Here is a 16,636-nt window from a genome sequence, read left to right as displayed (position 1 = left end):
AGCTAAGTGGCCTTCTTTAAAGCTTTACCATTAGCCACTTCTAAATTTCTTTCCTTCTCTTATTACTAGTAGTACAAATTTTATAGGCCCTCTACACCACCGATCGCTTTCACATTCTTATAAAACTTCGCAGAAAACTTTTCCTATACCTTGTTCTTGGCGCATGATGGCCTTCTGCCTCTGTGCCATTAAACACAGCACAACACTCAGGTCTTGCAGCGTCAACCAGGAGCGAGGGTTTCATCCCGCGGCTAACGGACGCACCCTGCCCACAGCTGGTCGGCAAGCGCCCGTTCCGCGGTGATTTTGGCCATACTCTGCGCGGTTGACAGCAACGACTAATCGGGCGGGAACCATTTGGAGTAGGAAAGGGTATAAAACAGATTTAAATGTCTTGTAAAATTCCCCTGAAGCGCTGTCAGGTCCCGTGGTTTTCGAAAGTGACAATCTATCAAATGCATTTTCCAATTCACGCAAGGGTGAAGGAACCGGCGTAATCATTGACACCCAGTGTGCTACATCGATATCATCAGCACGGCTTGTTATGGCAGCTGAAAGAGACGTTTATTGATTTGTAAACTCGGCAACTAATGCATGTGTACTTGTGACAAGGCCATCACCGTAGTAGAGCGCAGAAACTCGCTTGGCAGCCAAATGGCCACGCTGATCAAGCAAGACCTGTCTAGTTGGCTCCTCAGAGTGCGAAATACGATTGCTGCGGGATCGTGAAAGCGTTCCACATAAAACTTTTGGAAGTGTCAGTTTACAGTGCAACTTTCCTCTGTGCACAAGCCTGTAGGCTCGCATTCAAATTGGTACAAATTATAGGGGCTCTGAAGCAATCATTTCTCCTCGCCATGCTTAATAAGACCTCGTGGAGCAAGTCTCAAACGCTAAGCCAAGCATTTCTTGCTTACACATATCCAAAGGTGCAAAGAATGAGACTCTCTTGTTCAAGCAAGACTCCATAGCTGTCCTCATTTGCTGCTTAAAGTCATCCTCGTTTAACAACGAAGAACTGAGCCTCCATAGTGCCCACTCGGGCTGAAACTTGGGGCTGGCGCATTCTCCAACCCACGCAATGACCATGGCATGATCGGAGAGAGCAACAGGTATGACATCGCACGAAATGCGCTTTTAAGGAGATCTGCAGGAATGTAAATCCGATCCAGACATGAATGTGAGGGTCATCTAATTTATATAAGAGTGGAGGAAAATCCGGTATCAATTAGGCCTGCGCTTTCTGAGGTAGCTAATAAAATACCACGGTTCTTATTGGCGTTTTCGCTAAGGCCTGTACGGTCGCGTTGGTCACAAACGTAGTTAAGTCACCCATACCGATCACAATCTAGAAGATTTGTAATATCCCGAAGAAGACTGCAAACACCCCTCCTAACGCACAACTTAACACCGCCACTTCTTTTAAGATTACTTTAAATCTGTGTTCACTCTTGATGATGGCACCATTCCTCTGCGAGAATCCCCGGTTAGCGACAACGGCAATACCCTCGAATGAAAGAGGACGCGCGAACTTGCACGAGGGCGCCACGAATCAGTGCGTCAGCGAAGCAGGAGCCCGCATGCTAACCCATTCCCCTCTGTATCAGTCACATTGATCACCCGACATTTTTGCTAGCGAGAATGGTGAAGTATGGTCAGGATTCTGGCTCATGCGCCCCTAGTTCACAAAGATACCACCACGCGCCCCATGAAGTTTAGCTCCTGTTCCTCCTCTTAAAATTACTCCTCCCTCTTTTGGGAGAGAGACACCAATAACATCCGCCAATTGTAGACGTTGTGCGTCTTCCCCTCACGCCCAGATATTCGGGGTACCGTCTGTTATTCTCTGTGCTTCTTTTTTATGCGAAGCATATTAACGTAGGTTTTGGGCCTTGGCGCAACGCCCGGCGGTGGCCACCATTGACCTTCAAGTGACCTTCAAGTAGGTAACGTGACATGATGTCACGTGATGACGTCACACCGGCTGCAGATGGGGCCTCATATCGCGCCGTCGGTCGCCTCCCGGCGCTGGCCACCATTCACCTTGAAGTGAGATCACATGATGTGACGTCACGTGATGACGTGACACCGGCTGCAGATGGGGCCTCATATCGCGCCGTCGGACGTCGCCCGGCAGAGGCCTCCACGCTTCGGCTCGCGCCGTCGCGCGCGACGCGGCGGCGGCGCCACCATCGCTGCATCACGTGATATGTGACGTCACGCCAGGGATGAGGCGGCGCGCGCCCGCCGTCGCGTCAGTCTCTGTGCCCGCAACCGCGCCAGCGTCTTTGCGCCGGGCGTGTATGCGGTCAAGATGCCTCCAAACGCTAAGGACATGCTTCGCATCCACTGGGCTTAACCTTGATAAGCCTCCATTTTTTTTTTAATTTCTCACCCAGCGTTTTCAAGGCGCGCTAACTGTGCTACCCCTATTAGCCCCATTCTTTGCTGGCGAACCCGGACTGCATCGAACGCGGCGTACGCGCGCCGTTTTCTTGCGACTTTAAGCGCTGCTTTGTTAAACGTTCTGCAAGTCTGCATACCACACAACAAATGGCTAAATGTTTCATAAGGCACGCAAGAGTTCGAGACAACGAAAATGCTATTAGCGGCTGATAAAGACATGCTTTTTGGTGCGATATCCTGGCAGTGGCGTCGTAAAAACCTGGCAGTTGTCATTAAAGGGCAACTCCGGCGATTTTTCAGCCATTTTAAGTTAATGGCTGTTTTGTGTTCCCAAGAACCTCCTGTAATATGTACAATACAAGGTTTTCAAAAGCAAACGTAAAATAATTTTTGAACAGCAAAACACGCAAAACTCGAAACCGAAACCGCAAAACCGAAACCGGGGAGGTGCCTTCGTGCAGTATTGACTGTGACGTCAAGAGCGGGTTCGCCGCGCTGTGAAGTGCCCGAAGATATCATAACTACCCTGACCCACGCTGTCGACATGACTGAAAGCGCGGAGGACAGCTTTTCCGAGACCAGCGAGTCTTTAGAAGACTACTCATTCGACGATTTTGGACTGGAAGAGTCGCCTTTTAGGTATGATCCACCGCCGCGCGAGCCAGCCGATTGACATCACAGGCCGCGTCACCTGCAGCACGGAGACGGTCTGAACTCGGAGAAGTGATTACTTGAGTCATTTCTCGTGCATGCATTTGAGACAGAGTCGTAAGAACAAAATTTAATGAGATGCTCCCACCGACACCTGTTCGTGTGGCCAGTGCCGGCCGACCCAGCCTGATGAAGGAATCTGCTGCCGGAAAGTTGCCGCGGTGCACAACGTCCTTACAGGGGCATGCATCACCAACAGTCCTCTCTGCGAAGCTTTATTTCGATGGCGAGCTTTTGGAAGTGAGTTCACGCCAGCTACAGTTCTACAATCCAACATACCGCTTCTTCTTGACGGCCGCGCTTTATTCAGCTGGCCGCTGCAATAGACGGCTGTACTAGAATAACGTTGGCAAAGAATATGCCTTCAAGCGCCAGTTGAACGAAGCCTTAGCGACTCCAAAGCTCTATTTGAAGTACACGCTGTCTTCATAGCAATCTGGCGCGAAATGTTCCGAGCACAAGCGAAAATGCTTCCTCGGAGGCCAGTTTACACGCCGGACAGCTCTCACCAACTTATCGCGAAGGTTCTTATCGCTAGGAAGCCTACGCTAGATCGCGCCCGTTGTCAGAGATCAAGAATTTGTGCACCTTACAGCACAACAGAAGTTGCCCTGACCCATCACTCTGGCGTACACATCACATCAGGCACGTTGAGATGGCGCGAAATTGCACAGGTGGTCGAAATAATTCCGGAGAGCTCCACTACGCACCTCTTCCTTCTTTCACTCCTCCCTTACGTCGCGGTTCGGGTGTCCATTACTACGTTATTTACATTCCTCAAAACCAATTTTCAGTGTTCCCCTGCACTGCTAGCGCCAACGCGCGCCCAACCAGCTTGACACGCCGCCCCGCCAGTGACGTCACAGAACAGGGTGGCCTGTAGAAGTTGCTCGATCAGTAGGTGCCGCTCGCGTCGAGGAGCGGTTGTCTTCAAAATTCGCTTGCGGAAAAACTACGCCGGTTTCAGGTGCGAAATTTTACATGAGTCATCAGACTATCATAAAGAATACAGACTTAAAATTTCATTTCAATCGATGCACAGCGAAAAATCGCCGGAGTTGCCCTTTAACAACATCATGTGTGAGGAATGAGGCAAATGTGCATACATGGAACGAGAGAAGCTGTATCACGAAGAATTAAAAGCGTGGACTACCGTTAGGTGGAGAGTGAATCGAATGAAAAATGGAAGAAATTTGACAGTCACTGCAAACATATTGCTTTGAGTCGTGGGAAATTGAGATAGCCCAAACGCTCAGTTCAAGAGTCCTAATTTGCGTTTAGTACACGTTCTATACAGTACGGATGATTTTTTGTATTTACGGATTAGACTTCGAGGTCAAAATTTTTTCTAGGAGAAGAGATAGTACAGAGCGCTGAACTTCCAACTTTTATTTGAACAGAACTATACCCGCACTTATATACGCAAGCCAGGTAAAATCCCACCAGGGGGAGGAATCAAGTGAATGTGAAGCCCCGGATGATACGCGACAGCGGAACAAAAGGGTCGCCGATCTGCCGTAGCTGCACCAAATATCGCATAATCTGAAGAAAATTGGTAGAAAAGCAGGCGTAGACACAGTCTTTTCAGCCCCTCTGCTCCTGTCAAGCCTGTGCAACAAAGTTAATAAAAAGAAAAAGAACAGTAGCTGTACAACTAGGCACCGAGATTCGATTGTGCCTTGTGTGAAGGGTGTTGTATACTCCATACCTTTAGCTTGCGGTAAGGCTTACATAGGCCAAACAGGAAGATGCTGAAATCAAAGGTTAATGGAACATAAGAACGATCTAACTGGGGCGCCATTGAGGAACCTGCCTGCCCATTTCCGCGTATGTGACAGAAAAAAGAAATGCATTCCTCATTTTAAGAAAGCAACCGTCTTGAAAAAAACATAAAAACCAACTAACGTGCGAAATCATCGAAGCTGCCTACGTCTCAGGGCTCAAGGAAGGTTCCGTAAGCACCCCTTCTATCTCATTATCTGAAAAAGAAATCACCTTTCTCTCTGGTTTTACCTGACTTTACCAGGTTTTTTAGGGGCACACTTAACATGCTGCATTTTCGTTCTAGCCGTGTTAATTGTTGGCGCCCACCCTTCGTATCGCTTACCTTTTTACCGTGTTCTCGCCTTCTCATGTTTTTTAGCAAAATTCGCGCCCTCAACTCTGTTTTTCGATCAAAATTTTTGGATGGGCTTGTCGGTTTTTCCATTTTTCCATTTGCGCACACTCAACCCTGTTTTTACATTGTTTTGTTTTTCCGCTTGTCATTCGTGCTTCATTTCATAGAACTCATTGTACAGTGCGATTGTAGTTATCTTTTTGATGCACTGGACATCGTGTGGGTCCAAGTTCGATCGCGCGCCTTGATTACTCCCCCTGGTGGGATTTTGCCTGGCATGTGTATATATAAGTGCGGGTTCAGTTCTGTTCAAATAAAAGTTGGAAGTTGAGCGCTCTGTACTGTCTTCTCCTTCCTGTGTTGTGTTCGCGCTGCTGATACATATGGATCGCAACCAACTAGCCCGACAGATGGTGTTATTCAAGGACAAATTTATGCAGATCAGAACGTTTTCAGAAGCAGCTGAGCATTGTCATATCAGCGAATCGGAAGCAGGTGTGTTAAGCTTGAAGCCAGGTTACAGCTTGGACACCTCTAGGCAGAGAGAAAAGAATGCCTATCTACAGCAGGACAGCTGTCTCAACAAGCTGTGCCCAACATGCAGTGGATGGCAGAACAGTACTAGGACCTGACGTTGTGGAGACCGGACACATAGAGCAGTACTTGCGGCTAATTTACGGCATTCCATGCCACCTCAATCATCATGCTAGTTTCGTTTCTTCGCAACGGACAAAAAATAAAATCTGCATAGCGCCGCTTACGAACGGCAGTTCCTGTTAAGTAGACCGTTTTCACACAGCACGTGTTTCCTGCACTCAGACTGTATTATGGGGACAGCCTGCTCTGCGAGTAAATGACTGAATGATTCCATTTTCGTGTATCCGTTTTAGTGCAATTTTTTGTTGTATATAGTTTGTTCTTTGCGCTTACATAGTAATTGCGCCTGCTTTCACGCAGTTTTCTTTGACACTCTTCATTGCCTTTGTGTGTGGATGCGTGCGTACCCGCGCATGCGTGTGTTGCGTGCTTGTATGCGTGCGTGCGGGCAGGCAAGCGGGCGGGCGGGCGGGCGTGCGCGCGTTCGGAATGGTAGAGTTCAATTCATGCAGTGGCGCAAAAACGCGGTGCTCCCACCACGGTCGTCAGTACAGCATGAGACACCCCTCCACTGACCTTTTCAATCCCCTTCGTCAACCCACCGTTTGTCAACCCCCTCTATCTTTCTTGGCGCTTCACATAATCGCCCTTTCCTCCCTCTTCGTCATCAATTTAATGTTGCGAATCATGGGTCTTGTTGTCATAGGCTTTTTGAAAAGAACTCTGTCATAGAGTTGTGTCCGAAGGGTACGGCGAAATTCAAGCATGTTTTGGTTGAAGATGATCCCCAATTCTTGCTCAATCATGTTCAAATCAGCGACAGCAGCGTCGGCATAACGCACTCAAAGGCATGCGGTTCGCGGGCGGTGCGGGGTTCGGTCCGCAGCGAAGCCGGGTACCCACTGGTTTCCAATGGGTGCCAGTTTTCTCGTGGCCTGGTGCTCGGTTTCATTGAGGAGAAGCGCTTGAAAAATGGTCTTTCACCTAACCTTGCGTAAAAGAAAACACTTTGTTCCATGGCGCCCTTTGGTGCAAGGTTGCCCTTGAACCATTGAAACGCATCATCGAAAAAAGAAAACATTCCTAAGAAATGGACGTCCAACTTTCTTCACTCGATGTATCATCTAAAATAAATAAAAAAGCAACGAAAACAATTCTATGCCTTGGACAAGGACACACCAGGGGCAAAAACGCGCGTGTAATTTGTATGTAAAAGGCGTCAGCGAAACCTTGGCCAGTATTCTCAGAAAGGAAAGGAGGAAACTACACACAAGCTGGCCACCGTTATTTGACGCCTCTTACACCGCTCCAAGGACCCCTCGTTCTAAAGGAAACGCCGAAGGCGTGGTATGCAGAATCCCCTGCTTCGAGTGCTTGGCGTCTTATGTTGGGGAAACAGACATAAGCAGCAAAAACCTTATGTCAGACAAATGAACAGAGATCGAAGTGGGGTGGCCGAGCACTTCGTGGCATGTGACCACAGGATTAGCTTTGGAAGCGCCATTGTGCTAGAGACTGACTAAAACTTGTGCAGGAGCCTCCTACTTGAGTCATGGCACTAACAAAAAACGCGGGAGAATAATAATCGCTCCCTGGGAACAGCTCCTACTTATACCCACGGTTTAGGCTCTTTAACCCGGCGGTCGACCATATGTGGGCTTAAAAAGGCTCTGCAGCCCGCCCGCAGTCACACGAAGAGAAGTAGTAGTAGTGGTTTACTTCAACAAATGTAAAAAGGATTCTAAAAATGTTGCCGGCCGCGGCAATTGCTATCTAATGTCGCATAAATTCACAGAGAGAGGATAGTGGCAAAGCACGGGGAGAGCTTTATGCGCTACTTCCAAAATACAAAGTGTAACAAGTTCGCGCAGCTCAAATGCGAGTGTCTAGACACTATTGCACATAAATACAACGCGCTTAATCCACTGCATATTCAAGGTTGCGTCCACGTAGAGTCCTGTCGCTAAAGAATCGCGCGAGGGGCACATTGTTCAAGTGGCAGGGGTGGTGCGCCCAGCCACCGCCTTGAAAGAGAAACCGAGTCAGTTTTGAAACGTCGTGCTATCCTACAAAAACTTGTTTGGTTGGCAATCATTTATCACTTAAACTGAAATTATAATCAACAACATTTAACCAGGATTTGACTCTGGATTGCTGTTTTGGGTCAAAGCCCAGTTTCCTGCCGACCAAACGGCAAACCTGTCACAATACTTCACAATATGACGTTATATGAAGTCTTCTGTATCGCTTCATTGTCTACATACACTCTTGACATTATTGCCGAAATTAGTAGCCATTGCGGTAGTGGTAAAGCCCTTATCGGTTGCGAACGATCGAATCATCGGAGGCACTTTACCAACCTAGAAGAAATGCCGTAAACTACGCAGATACGATTTGCTACATTAGGCGAATTACCTACTGCGCACAATTGGTCAGTGAAACAAGCATGAAACGCAGCACCACGTTTGCCGCCTAGAGTGCTGCAGTACTTACAACATTCCCTTCAACGCATCCGTGCTGCACTTTCACCACATGGCCAAAACTTTCGAAGAGCTGACTGCTGTTGAGGAGCGCTAGAATGTAGTGATTAATATACGATTTTAATATCTGCAGGGCCCATTGCGAGAACCATGTAGAAGTATTGTTGAGTGAGCTCCAGTATGAGCGTCCAGGAATTACGTATTTACCTACCTAAACACAAATACCGCGAAGTTTGTTTCCTTTGTTTTGTTAAAACACACGGAATTCCACTATCACTCATGCTCGTATGGTAACAGTATGCGCTTGCTATCATAAATGTACCTGTCAAGCAAAAGAGTCTCCTTATAGCCTCTTCTATATTTCCCATAGAGTAGGCGTGCGTTTTTGTAGCAGCCCCAATCCGAGGGGGGCACTTTTGATAAAAGCGCGGACTCATACGGCATGACTCCACAAAGCAACCAACCAAAGCTGAGATGCGCGCCATCCCAAACACGCCGAGAGAGGGCGCCACGCGTTTGTTGCCAATGCTGAGGATGCATGATAAATAGGAAAAGAGCGTAGGAAAACTTTCGCTCCATTAAAATGTAAAATACTTTATATTTCTTCAAAGAACCTTATACACGAGAGCTCACCGGTATATTGTAAATTAGGGCAGCAGTGAGTGATGAAGTGAAGTATAGTGGGATATTTTCCACGATCTCGTCGTAGGCTTCACCCCATCATATCTCATTGCCCACAGTAAAAGCAATATTTACGGCAGACTGATGAAACTCTACGGGAAAAAAAAATTAAGAAGTATTTAACACCTAAGCGAGGAAGCTCATCTCTAACTGTTATGCGTGACGAGATACTGATTTCTATTTTAAATCACCCTTCACTTACGCGCCGCCGGCTATAGCGAGATGGTGCGACCGGTTTTCGAAGGCGCATGGGCGGGAATCGAGGGGAAATCGCTGACAGCCAACTTTCAGCTCCCAAGCGCACTTGTTGCTACCGAAAAACGGAAGCTGATCTTGGCGCTGCTTTCGCGAACATTCCCGATTCTAAGACGCATGCAGCCAATGATAGCTAGAAGCATGCTGCGCGTAGAACCTTTCTTTCTGCAGTCATGGCAAAGTAAGCGCCACTTTTTACATCCTGTTAAATCGTCCTTCCTGCCAACGGGGTTACGCAGACAGGAGCGTATGGCGACATACATTACTATGACAGTTCGTACTCATCAAGCTGCGCTCACCCTGTATTTACCACGCCATAGTGGAGCCACTTATTGGAGACTGCGGCGCTGGCGCACCCCACCGGCATGGCGGTCGGACAGTTGGTGATGCTGGCGTCATGAACGATGGCTGCTGTGTTTATTCGTGGTGCTCGTAACATGTATCGTGGTCTCTACAGTACAGGTGCAGTAGTTTGCAGTTTAAATTTGTTGTATTTGCAGTTTATAAATGACAAAGACATTTAGGTGTTTACGTTTTTTTTTATTTTGGAAAAGGGAAAAGGTTGCGACATGCAGCCGAAAGCGAGCGACCTTATGCGCTCAGTATTGCGATGCTTCGGCTACTTAACGTGATGCCCTCATGGCAGGTTTGCTTTATTCTTTTTTTATTTTGAATAGGGCATCGTCTGTGAATGCACTCTGGGAAAGAGGGCGTGCTGGAAGCTCCTCTCCTACACGTCTCAAGGCCTAATAACAGATGCATGCACCCCAAGAAGGCAAAATTATTTATCGCGGAATGTTTGGTCCCGAGTCCAGACGCAATTAACCTTCGCGTGCGGTGTTACCAAGGGCAAGAGTAAAAATCCTGACGTCGATATGCGATTTCTCGCGAAGATGAACATTCGGCACGCACCTTGGAAGTCTTAACGAGAACTTCGACTCATGCTATTGTCTTTTTCTCCGGCAGCCCTTAACCGAGGCAGAGTCCACTAGGCATCCAAATAAAGTACAGTACGCCTTCCAGGCGGCCACAAGGTTGTGAGAAAATGAACGTCTCCTTGGTTTGCAGGACATAAAGGCTGGCCGTAATGGCGAGACATTCAGGACGGCTTAACAGTAACTACCCTGCTTGCTTTACGTCTCCACTGAATTGTCCTGGGCAACAAGATAAGCCCGGAAACACTCGAGACAACAGTGCGCCTGCCCGATAGGAATGCATACTTGAGTGCCAGTGGAGCTCTGATGACCCTCGGAAACGCCGAGCCCACAAGACCCGGCACACGGCAGCACAAGGTTCGCCGCGCCTATCTGGACTCGTAATATGTTTAGGCCCTTTTGAAAATACACGCTAAGGCGGGGCAACGTCCCTAATAGCCGGTGGGAGGAGCAGCCAGCACGCCGTGTATCCAAGAATGCGGACGGGGTGGGCGCGTTGCATACACGGAACAGGAGCAGCAGGGGGTGACAGTCGGGTGGAGTTCACTAGGAAGAGGACGCCTCGTCGGAGGACGCCGACTGGCGGCCGCCCTTCTTGTGCGTCTGGGCCTTCTTCAGCGTCTTCACGTCCAGGTCGCCGTAGTAGTTTTCACTGCACACAGAGAGGAAGCACCCCGTTAGCGACGACGCCAGCCTCGCAAAACAGGCAGCGGCGAAGATGTAAACGGACGACAAACGGCCTGTGTTCGTAGATTAGCCCGTTCTAACCACAAAGGGGCCAGTCTCACTGAAACCAGAGCCGCTAATATAAAGGACCAAAACATGACATACGGTTGTCGCTGCCATCGGCCGCTTTGAAAAGCAAATTTCGAACAAGGTCCGATTTTTTTTTTGCTGATCTCGGAGGCTAGACTACACCGCCATTCACTCCCGAAAGGTGACCTTGTCTGCTATGTAGGTCAGGAGTGTGAACCGAGTGCCAGGGGGAAAAAAACGAACCTTTAATAGTTACATTAATTTTTCCTTGAAAATCAATACGTATTTTGCAGCCGAAGAAATGCCAGCATAGCGGCAGAACGCCAAAATAGGTTTTATGCTGAGAACATTAGTTTTGTCGACTTGTCCTCAACGTCTTTTTAAAGTTGCGCTCCCAATTGGACCTACTCCGTTGCAATTGACTTTTCAGAAGCAAATTCTTCCCTCCAAAGGTTTTCTGCCGTGTAAGTATTGGAACCAAAAGGAGCGACAAATGAGGAAATAACGATACCCCGACGACGTTATTTAAGCTTGGCTCTCAACGCCATCCTATCAATTGAAATTAAAGTGCGTTTCTAAAGGATCCGCTCAATTTTCCGTATGTAATGGTGTGCGGAAAATTGTGAATCCGTCCGTTTAAACAGCTTTCGCCCCGTAACATGAGGTCGTGAGCTTTGTGCAACGAATTCGTGGGAGTGTTCAGTGCATTGCTTTTCCGAAATTACAAAAAGAGGGCGGTCTAACACCGGCTGGTACACGCGACTTTTTAATGCTTTGAAACAAATATCACAAGGCGATACCAGCGACCGCCTACTTGGGTGAACTTGTGAAGGGCTGTTTAATAAACGACAGTTCATATTAGATAAAGTGGTGTACACTATACAGTATGCAACAGACGTAATTACAGATAATTACGCCCGAAAACTTGTTGCTTTGCGGACACACGCTTAGAAATCGAAGACAACTGCGGAACAGACAAAGTGAACACGACACAGCGCTACTTCCAGGTAACGAATGAAGAACTTCTGTCCAGCATGCAACGCGTTAAGCTACCCTAGCATACGCCGCAGTCCTGTCACTTATTTTCCATCGTTAGTTGTCTTCGGGTCTCTTCGTCCTGTATCTTGCACTTCGTTTAGCTCTGTCTAAACGAGTCCTGCTCGCTTTTCTCTAGGTGTGCATATTTTGAAGTGAAATCAAATTCGCCCTGTGCACGTTATTTGCCTGCGGTCTTCCCACTTGCGTCGGCATTGATGCTTTCTAAGCGGAGACAGAGAACTGTGAGCAAAAGGAGCGCACAGAAAACACAACTGCATTATGCAGTCTCCGTAAGATGCACGGGCCACGCACTTGTTCTTACGTTCTACCGGTCAGCAGCTGTTTCGTAGCCCGCGAATTATGAACAACCTCTCAACTCCGACACCCACGAAGTCAGGCAGGTAGGCCTAAGACATATAGGCTGGGCGCAGAAAATGCAGGGCACACATCTTCAAAGCGAGCAGCCGTGCTCCTCGAAGGCGACCTGACCGGCATCGCAAATGGGAGCCACCGTGGCCGAGAAAAACGAAAGCGAAAGAGGCTGGTGAAAACAAGAAATACTGGCCCGGGGATAACCCGCCCGACAAGTGTCCTTTCTTCGTACGTATATATCCTGGCGGTGTCTCGCGTGTGACGTAATGGCGTAACGGGTTCGAAGCGGTCTCCCGTTGCCGCCGCCGGCTGTTGGCACGGGACCAGGCAGACTATGCGAGAGAATCCGCTCTCTCCTGGAACACGCCCAAGAAATGTCTTCGACTTGTTGCAGCGCGTGCCACAGATTACGCGCTTGATCAGAGAGCGCTCTGCCTTCCGCACAGACTCCCCCCCCCCCCCTATTTGCTGCTTCTCAAGTCCGTTGCGCAACCGATGGGCTCTATCGACAAGGCCACGCAAGCGTCCTCATCCTCTTGCGCGCCGTCGCGGAATGTCTGGTCGAAATCGAAGCCAGTTTCTGAGAGCCTCGGGACGCGCAGTGCACGCTAAGCGGCTCTCCCGTCTTGAAACCCGAAGGTGAACTCGTGGCGGTAAAACCGACCGAAGGCCCTTCGTTCCGAGAAATGCGAGTGGCTGCTAAACCAGTCGCGCACGTCTCATCGCAGGATGGCTTACGGGAAGAATTCTGCCCATGTTGGGGCCGTTCTGGAGCTGCCATCTTAGATTCGTGTGTCTTTACAGCCAGACGCTCATTCACGGCGTCCATTCAGTGTGCCCGCTTCGAGCAACCAGACGTTTATGCCAAGAAAAATGGCGCGTACGGAGGTAGTGCAATGATTGAGGCACCAACGCTGAGGCTGTTCGCGTATGCAAAGCCGCGGTCATGATCGTTTCCCTCTCTGATCTTTAATGCGGTTTTCCACCAGCTCGCTGGCAGTTTCTGAAGTGAGGAAGGAGGTTTTGGAAATGTTACCACGCAGAAAGATGGCGAAATGAGCAAGTATGCATTTGCAGGATTAGGTCATTCTCCACCTTTCGGCGCATAGTTCCCATTCCAGTGCGTTCACAACCGGCGAAAAAAAAATATTCTCACCTACATTCCACGGTTGAGAAGCACCCGCGCCAAGAGTGAAATCCTGTAAGCACTACAGGCGAAACAACTTCGACTAAATTCCGTTTCGCACATTTTTCGTCAACCTACACAACGTTCCTATTCGCTTCAGATTGCCGGATTGCTGGCGGAATGCTTTCGCGACGGGATTAATTGGTTCGAGAATGATCTGGACCGCGGAATAACCTACCACGCTGGACGATGCACGCAACCGCGAGCCACTGCAATTTAAATTTTCGGCCCATTTTTCAAGCCAAAAATTCACCTGATTTCGTAGGCCTGATCTGCTTGTTGTTACAGCTATGTGAGATTATGCTATGAGATTTTTGATTCCTCCAAAATAACAAGGAGAATTGTTACGTGCGTCCCGCTTCCTTCGGTTCGCGGGTGAGCAGTTGAGAGAAGCACAGCAAGAATCAGCATTTGCTGTTATTAATAATCGGCCCCCAAATATACGATGGGTGAAAGCAGTCAACCGGATTCTGTGCAGAAAGCCTTCTACTTGGTGGAAATACAGCACACGGCAGTGAAGTTGCGGCAACGTCGACGTAGTTCGTATCTCGTGCCTTCTGTTGTCCGCGTAGACCACATTGTTCTGCGCCGACACGCGCTTCCAACAAGGTCGGCACCGATTCACATGGTCGGTTTGAGCAGCGCCGAAGGGCAAAGACGAAGTTGCTCGCCATATATGCAACTCATGAGATTCGCCATAAACCGAGATTGCATAGGGACGTTTTTTCCACGTACTGGTTCGAATATTTGGCCCCACTTCACTGTTTCCTGAACCTTGTGTCTCCTACCTCGCTGTGTTCCTGGTTGTCATCGTTGAAGCATCAATGTGCGTAAGGTAACAGACAGTTTGCCCATAAATGGGCAAAACGCCACTGACTAAAACCGGTCGTCTATGCACGACCTCTGCCTGCCAGCGTAGGCATGAACTGTTTTACTGACAGGCATTAGCGAGCATGCTCAACGGTCAGTTTTCGCACGAGGCCATGGCAGAACTCAGCGGCCCACGTAAGACGTCGTATAAGGGTAAAAAAACAACGCGACAGCGAAACCCGGTTCCCGCACAAGATTGTTTCGGCACACGGGACGAGGCGCGGTGACAGTGGAAGCATGCCTTCAACAGACGCTACAGACGCGTTACTCACCATCCCTGGACGTTCTCGGGGTCGTCGCACTGGAGCGAGTCGACATTGAAGACGGTGCCCAGGCTGCATCCATATGGCCTGGCCTGTCCCTCGATGCAGACGTAGAACTTGCGGCAGTCAGTGGGGTGGGCGTGGCGCGTGAACACTCCGGGCTGGTCCACCTCGGCGGGGTCTGGGCACACGAATCCCTCGGCGACCTCACGCTGGTCGCAGCGGTCCACAAGGTCGGCCCACACGCACACGCGCTGGTCGTTGTCGTAGGCCAGCCCCGGCGGGCATTCGTACCGCGAGCTCTCGCCGTTCCAGCAGGAGAAAAACACGCGGCAGTTGTGGTTGTCGGGGAAGATTCCGTACAGGCGTGGGCAGTTGGGCGTGCTGATCGGCGGCTCTGCGCACCAGAAAAGCCCAACCTAGCTATAGAAGACGTTCTCATTGAGATGCCGAGGCAGCCTGCACTATAAGCTCCGACCGCAGAGTTTGCGCGGCAGTTACCAGGTGCAAGCTTTTGATATGACGATAAGGTGGAAGTGTAGTGACGGAATGTTCTTTGGTAGTGTGCGCTTGAAAAATACATTGGTTCCTTTCCTTTGCTTTCCTGAAAGTTTGGTTCTCTCTTATCTGCGTTTATAACCCGCTCCAAAGCAATAAGCGGCAGCTAGTTGACCGAGCTACTCTGTACTCACTCCGGTTTTCTGTAGCTGTCTGCAGCACACGCATGCTCAACAGCCCTCGACAGGCTTGCGTAGAGCGCTCCGGCAGGGCGCCGCAGTAAAATAGACAAAACTATATTAAAATTAGATAAAGCACTTGATGGTTAACAGTGCACGTGACCCCACTTATGCCCACGCGTTGTCTTGGAGCTATGGCGCGATGTCGCTGCATTTGCAAACCTCCGTACATTCAGTCAGTGGGAGTCCGAGTAGTACGTTTTTTCCCCAGCGTGAGTGACATTTTACTTGAGTTAAGAAGTATCAACGAAATGTGCAATATGGCTGCTCAGTTCCAGATCGGAGCTATCTGTATGCCCCTTACCGAGGTCCGTGCGGTCACCGCAGTTGACGGAGAAAGGGTAAGCGCAGTTCTCCCTCAGCGGGTCGACGTCATCGAAGACGAGTCCGTTGCCGCATGTCTTGAGGGAGGCCGTGCCGTTACTGCAGGCGTAGTATTTATCGCAGCTCTTGTGGTGAGGGTAGAAGCCGAACTGGTCCGGGCACTGGAAGTCATCGGCTTTCTGGCCAGCCGCTGCAGGGGCAAGAGAAGAAGGCGGCGCGATAAGAACGCATGGCACCGCATCAAGGCATACGCAAGTCTCGGTGAATGCTGTCAAGGGTTGGACGAAAATTTGTCTAGTAAGGCATAGATTAGAGAAAAAAATGAATTGCAGAGACTGAACAAGTCCGCAGCGGAAATCCGTATTGGTTCCGAAACGTCATTCTTCATTGCTTGACTTGGTCAGTGGCTGCAATTAATTTTTTTCTTTAAGGTTCAGTGAGCAGCGCACTCATTCTCTCCACTGCCTCTGACAGTTATTCACTGCCGTTGCTGTTCTACATTGCGCGCTCTTTTCCAGTTACTCGTTATAAAACTGGTCGCACCAACTGTCTGCCCGCCGTAACCTCAAACACTTAAGGCGTATTAGAGCATTATCTGCGCAAACTACCCATTAATATTATCTTCCCGTGTCTACAGCATGCCGAGAATTTCTCACGAGAGGACGAAAATTCCTGGTCGACTGTGGAAAAAGAATGATGCCCAATAGCTAGTGAAAACATTACAGGTTTTTTTTTTCTCACAAAGGCCAGAGAAATACTAGGGGCTCGTTCACCTGACGTTTCGCCCTGACGAAGAAGCCTGGGAAATCACAAAGATCTGAGCGCATGCCACCACGACGTACAGTTATATGATGACGAGTCGGTGCATTCTTTTTAACTTGGCACAGTGATGCGCGGAGGGTGGGA

At 49.2% G+C, this 16,636-nt stretch overlaps 1 protein-coding gene across 1 annotated transcript in view; it reads right to left on the bottom strand.

Annotated features, from left to right (window-relative positions):
• Window positions 1–9,768: 9,768 nt before the first annotated feature.
• The window catches only part of Gasp (Chitin binding Peritrophin-A domain-containing protein Gasp), a 38,493-nt gene continuing 31,625 nt past the window's right edge, over window positions 9,769–16,636 (bottom strand). The window contains exons 2-4 of the mRNA XM_089562544.1: window positions 15,711–15,920; window positions 14,679–15,066; window positions 9,769–10,836 (exon numbers count right to left, since the gene is read on the bottom strand). Of these exons, the coding sequence (XP_089418670.1) occupies window positions 10,731–10,836; window positions 14,679–15,066; window positions 15,711–15,920 (704 nt within the window). The 3' untranslated portion in view covers window positions 9,769–10,730. The remainder of the gene's footprint in view (window positions 10,837–14,678; window positions 15,067–15,710; window positions 15,921–16,636) is intronic.

Source organism: Amblyomma mixtum, chromosome 10 (assembly GCF_055824585.1).
Source record: "Amblyomma mixtum isolate Tamu chromosome 10, ASM5582458v1, whole genome shotgun sequence".
Taxonomy (NCBI): domain Eukaryota; kingdom Metazoa; phylum Arthropoda; class Arachnida; order Ixodida; family Ixodidae; genus Amblyomma; species Amblyomma mixtum.
Note: the sequence above shows the minus strand (reverse complement) of the source record. Positions and strands in the feature narration are given on the sequence as shown.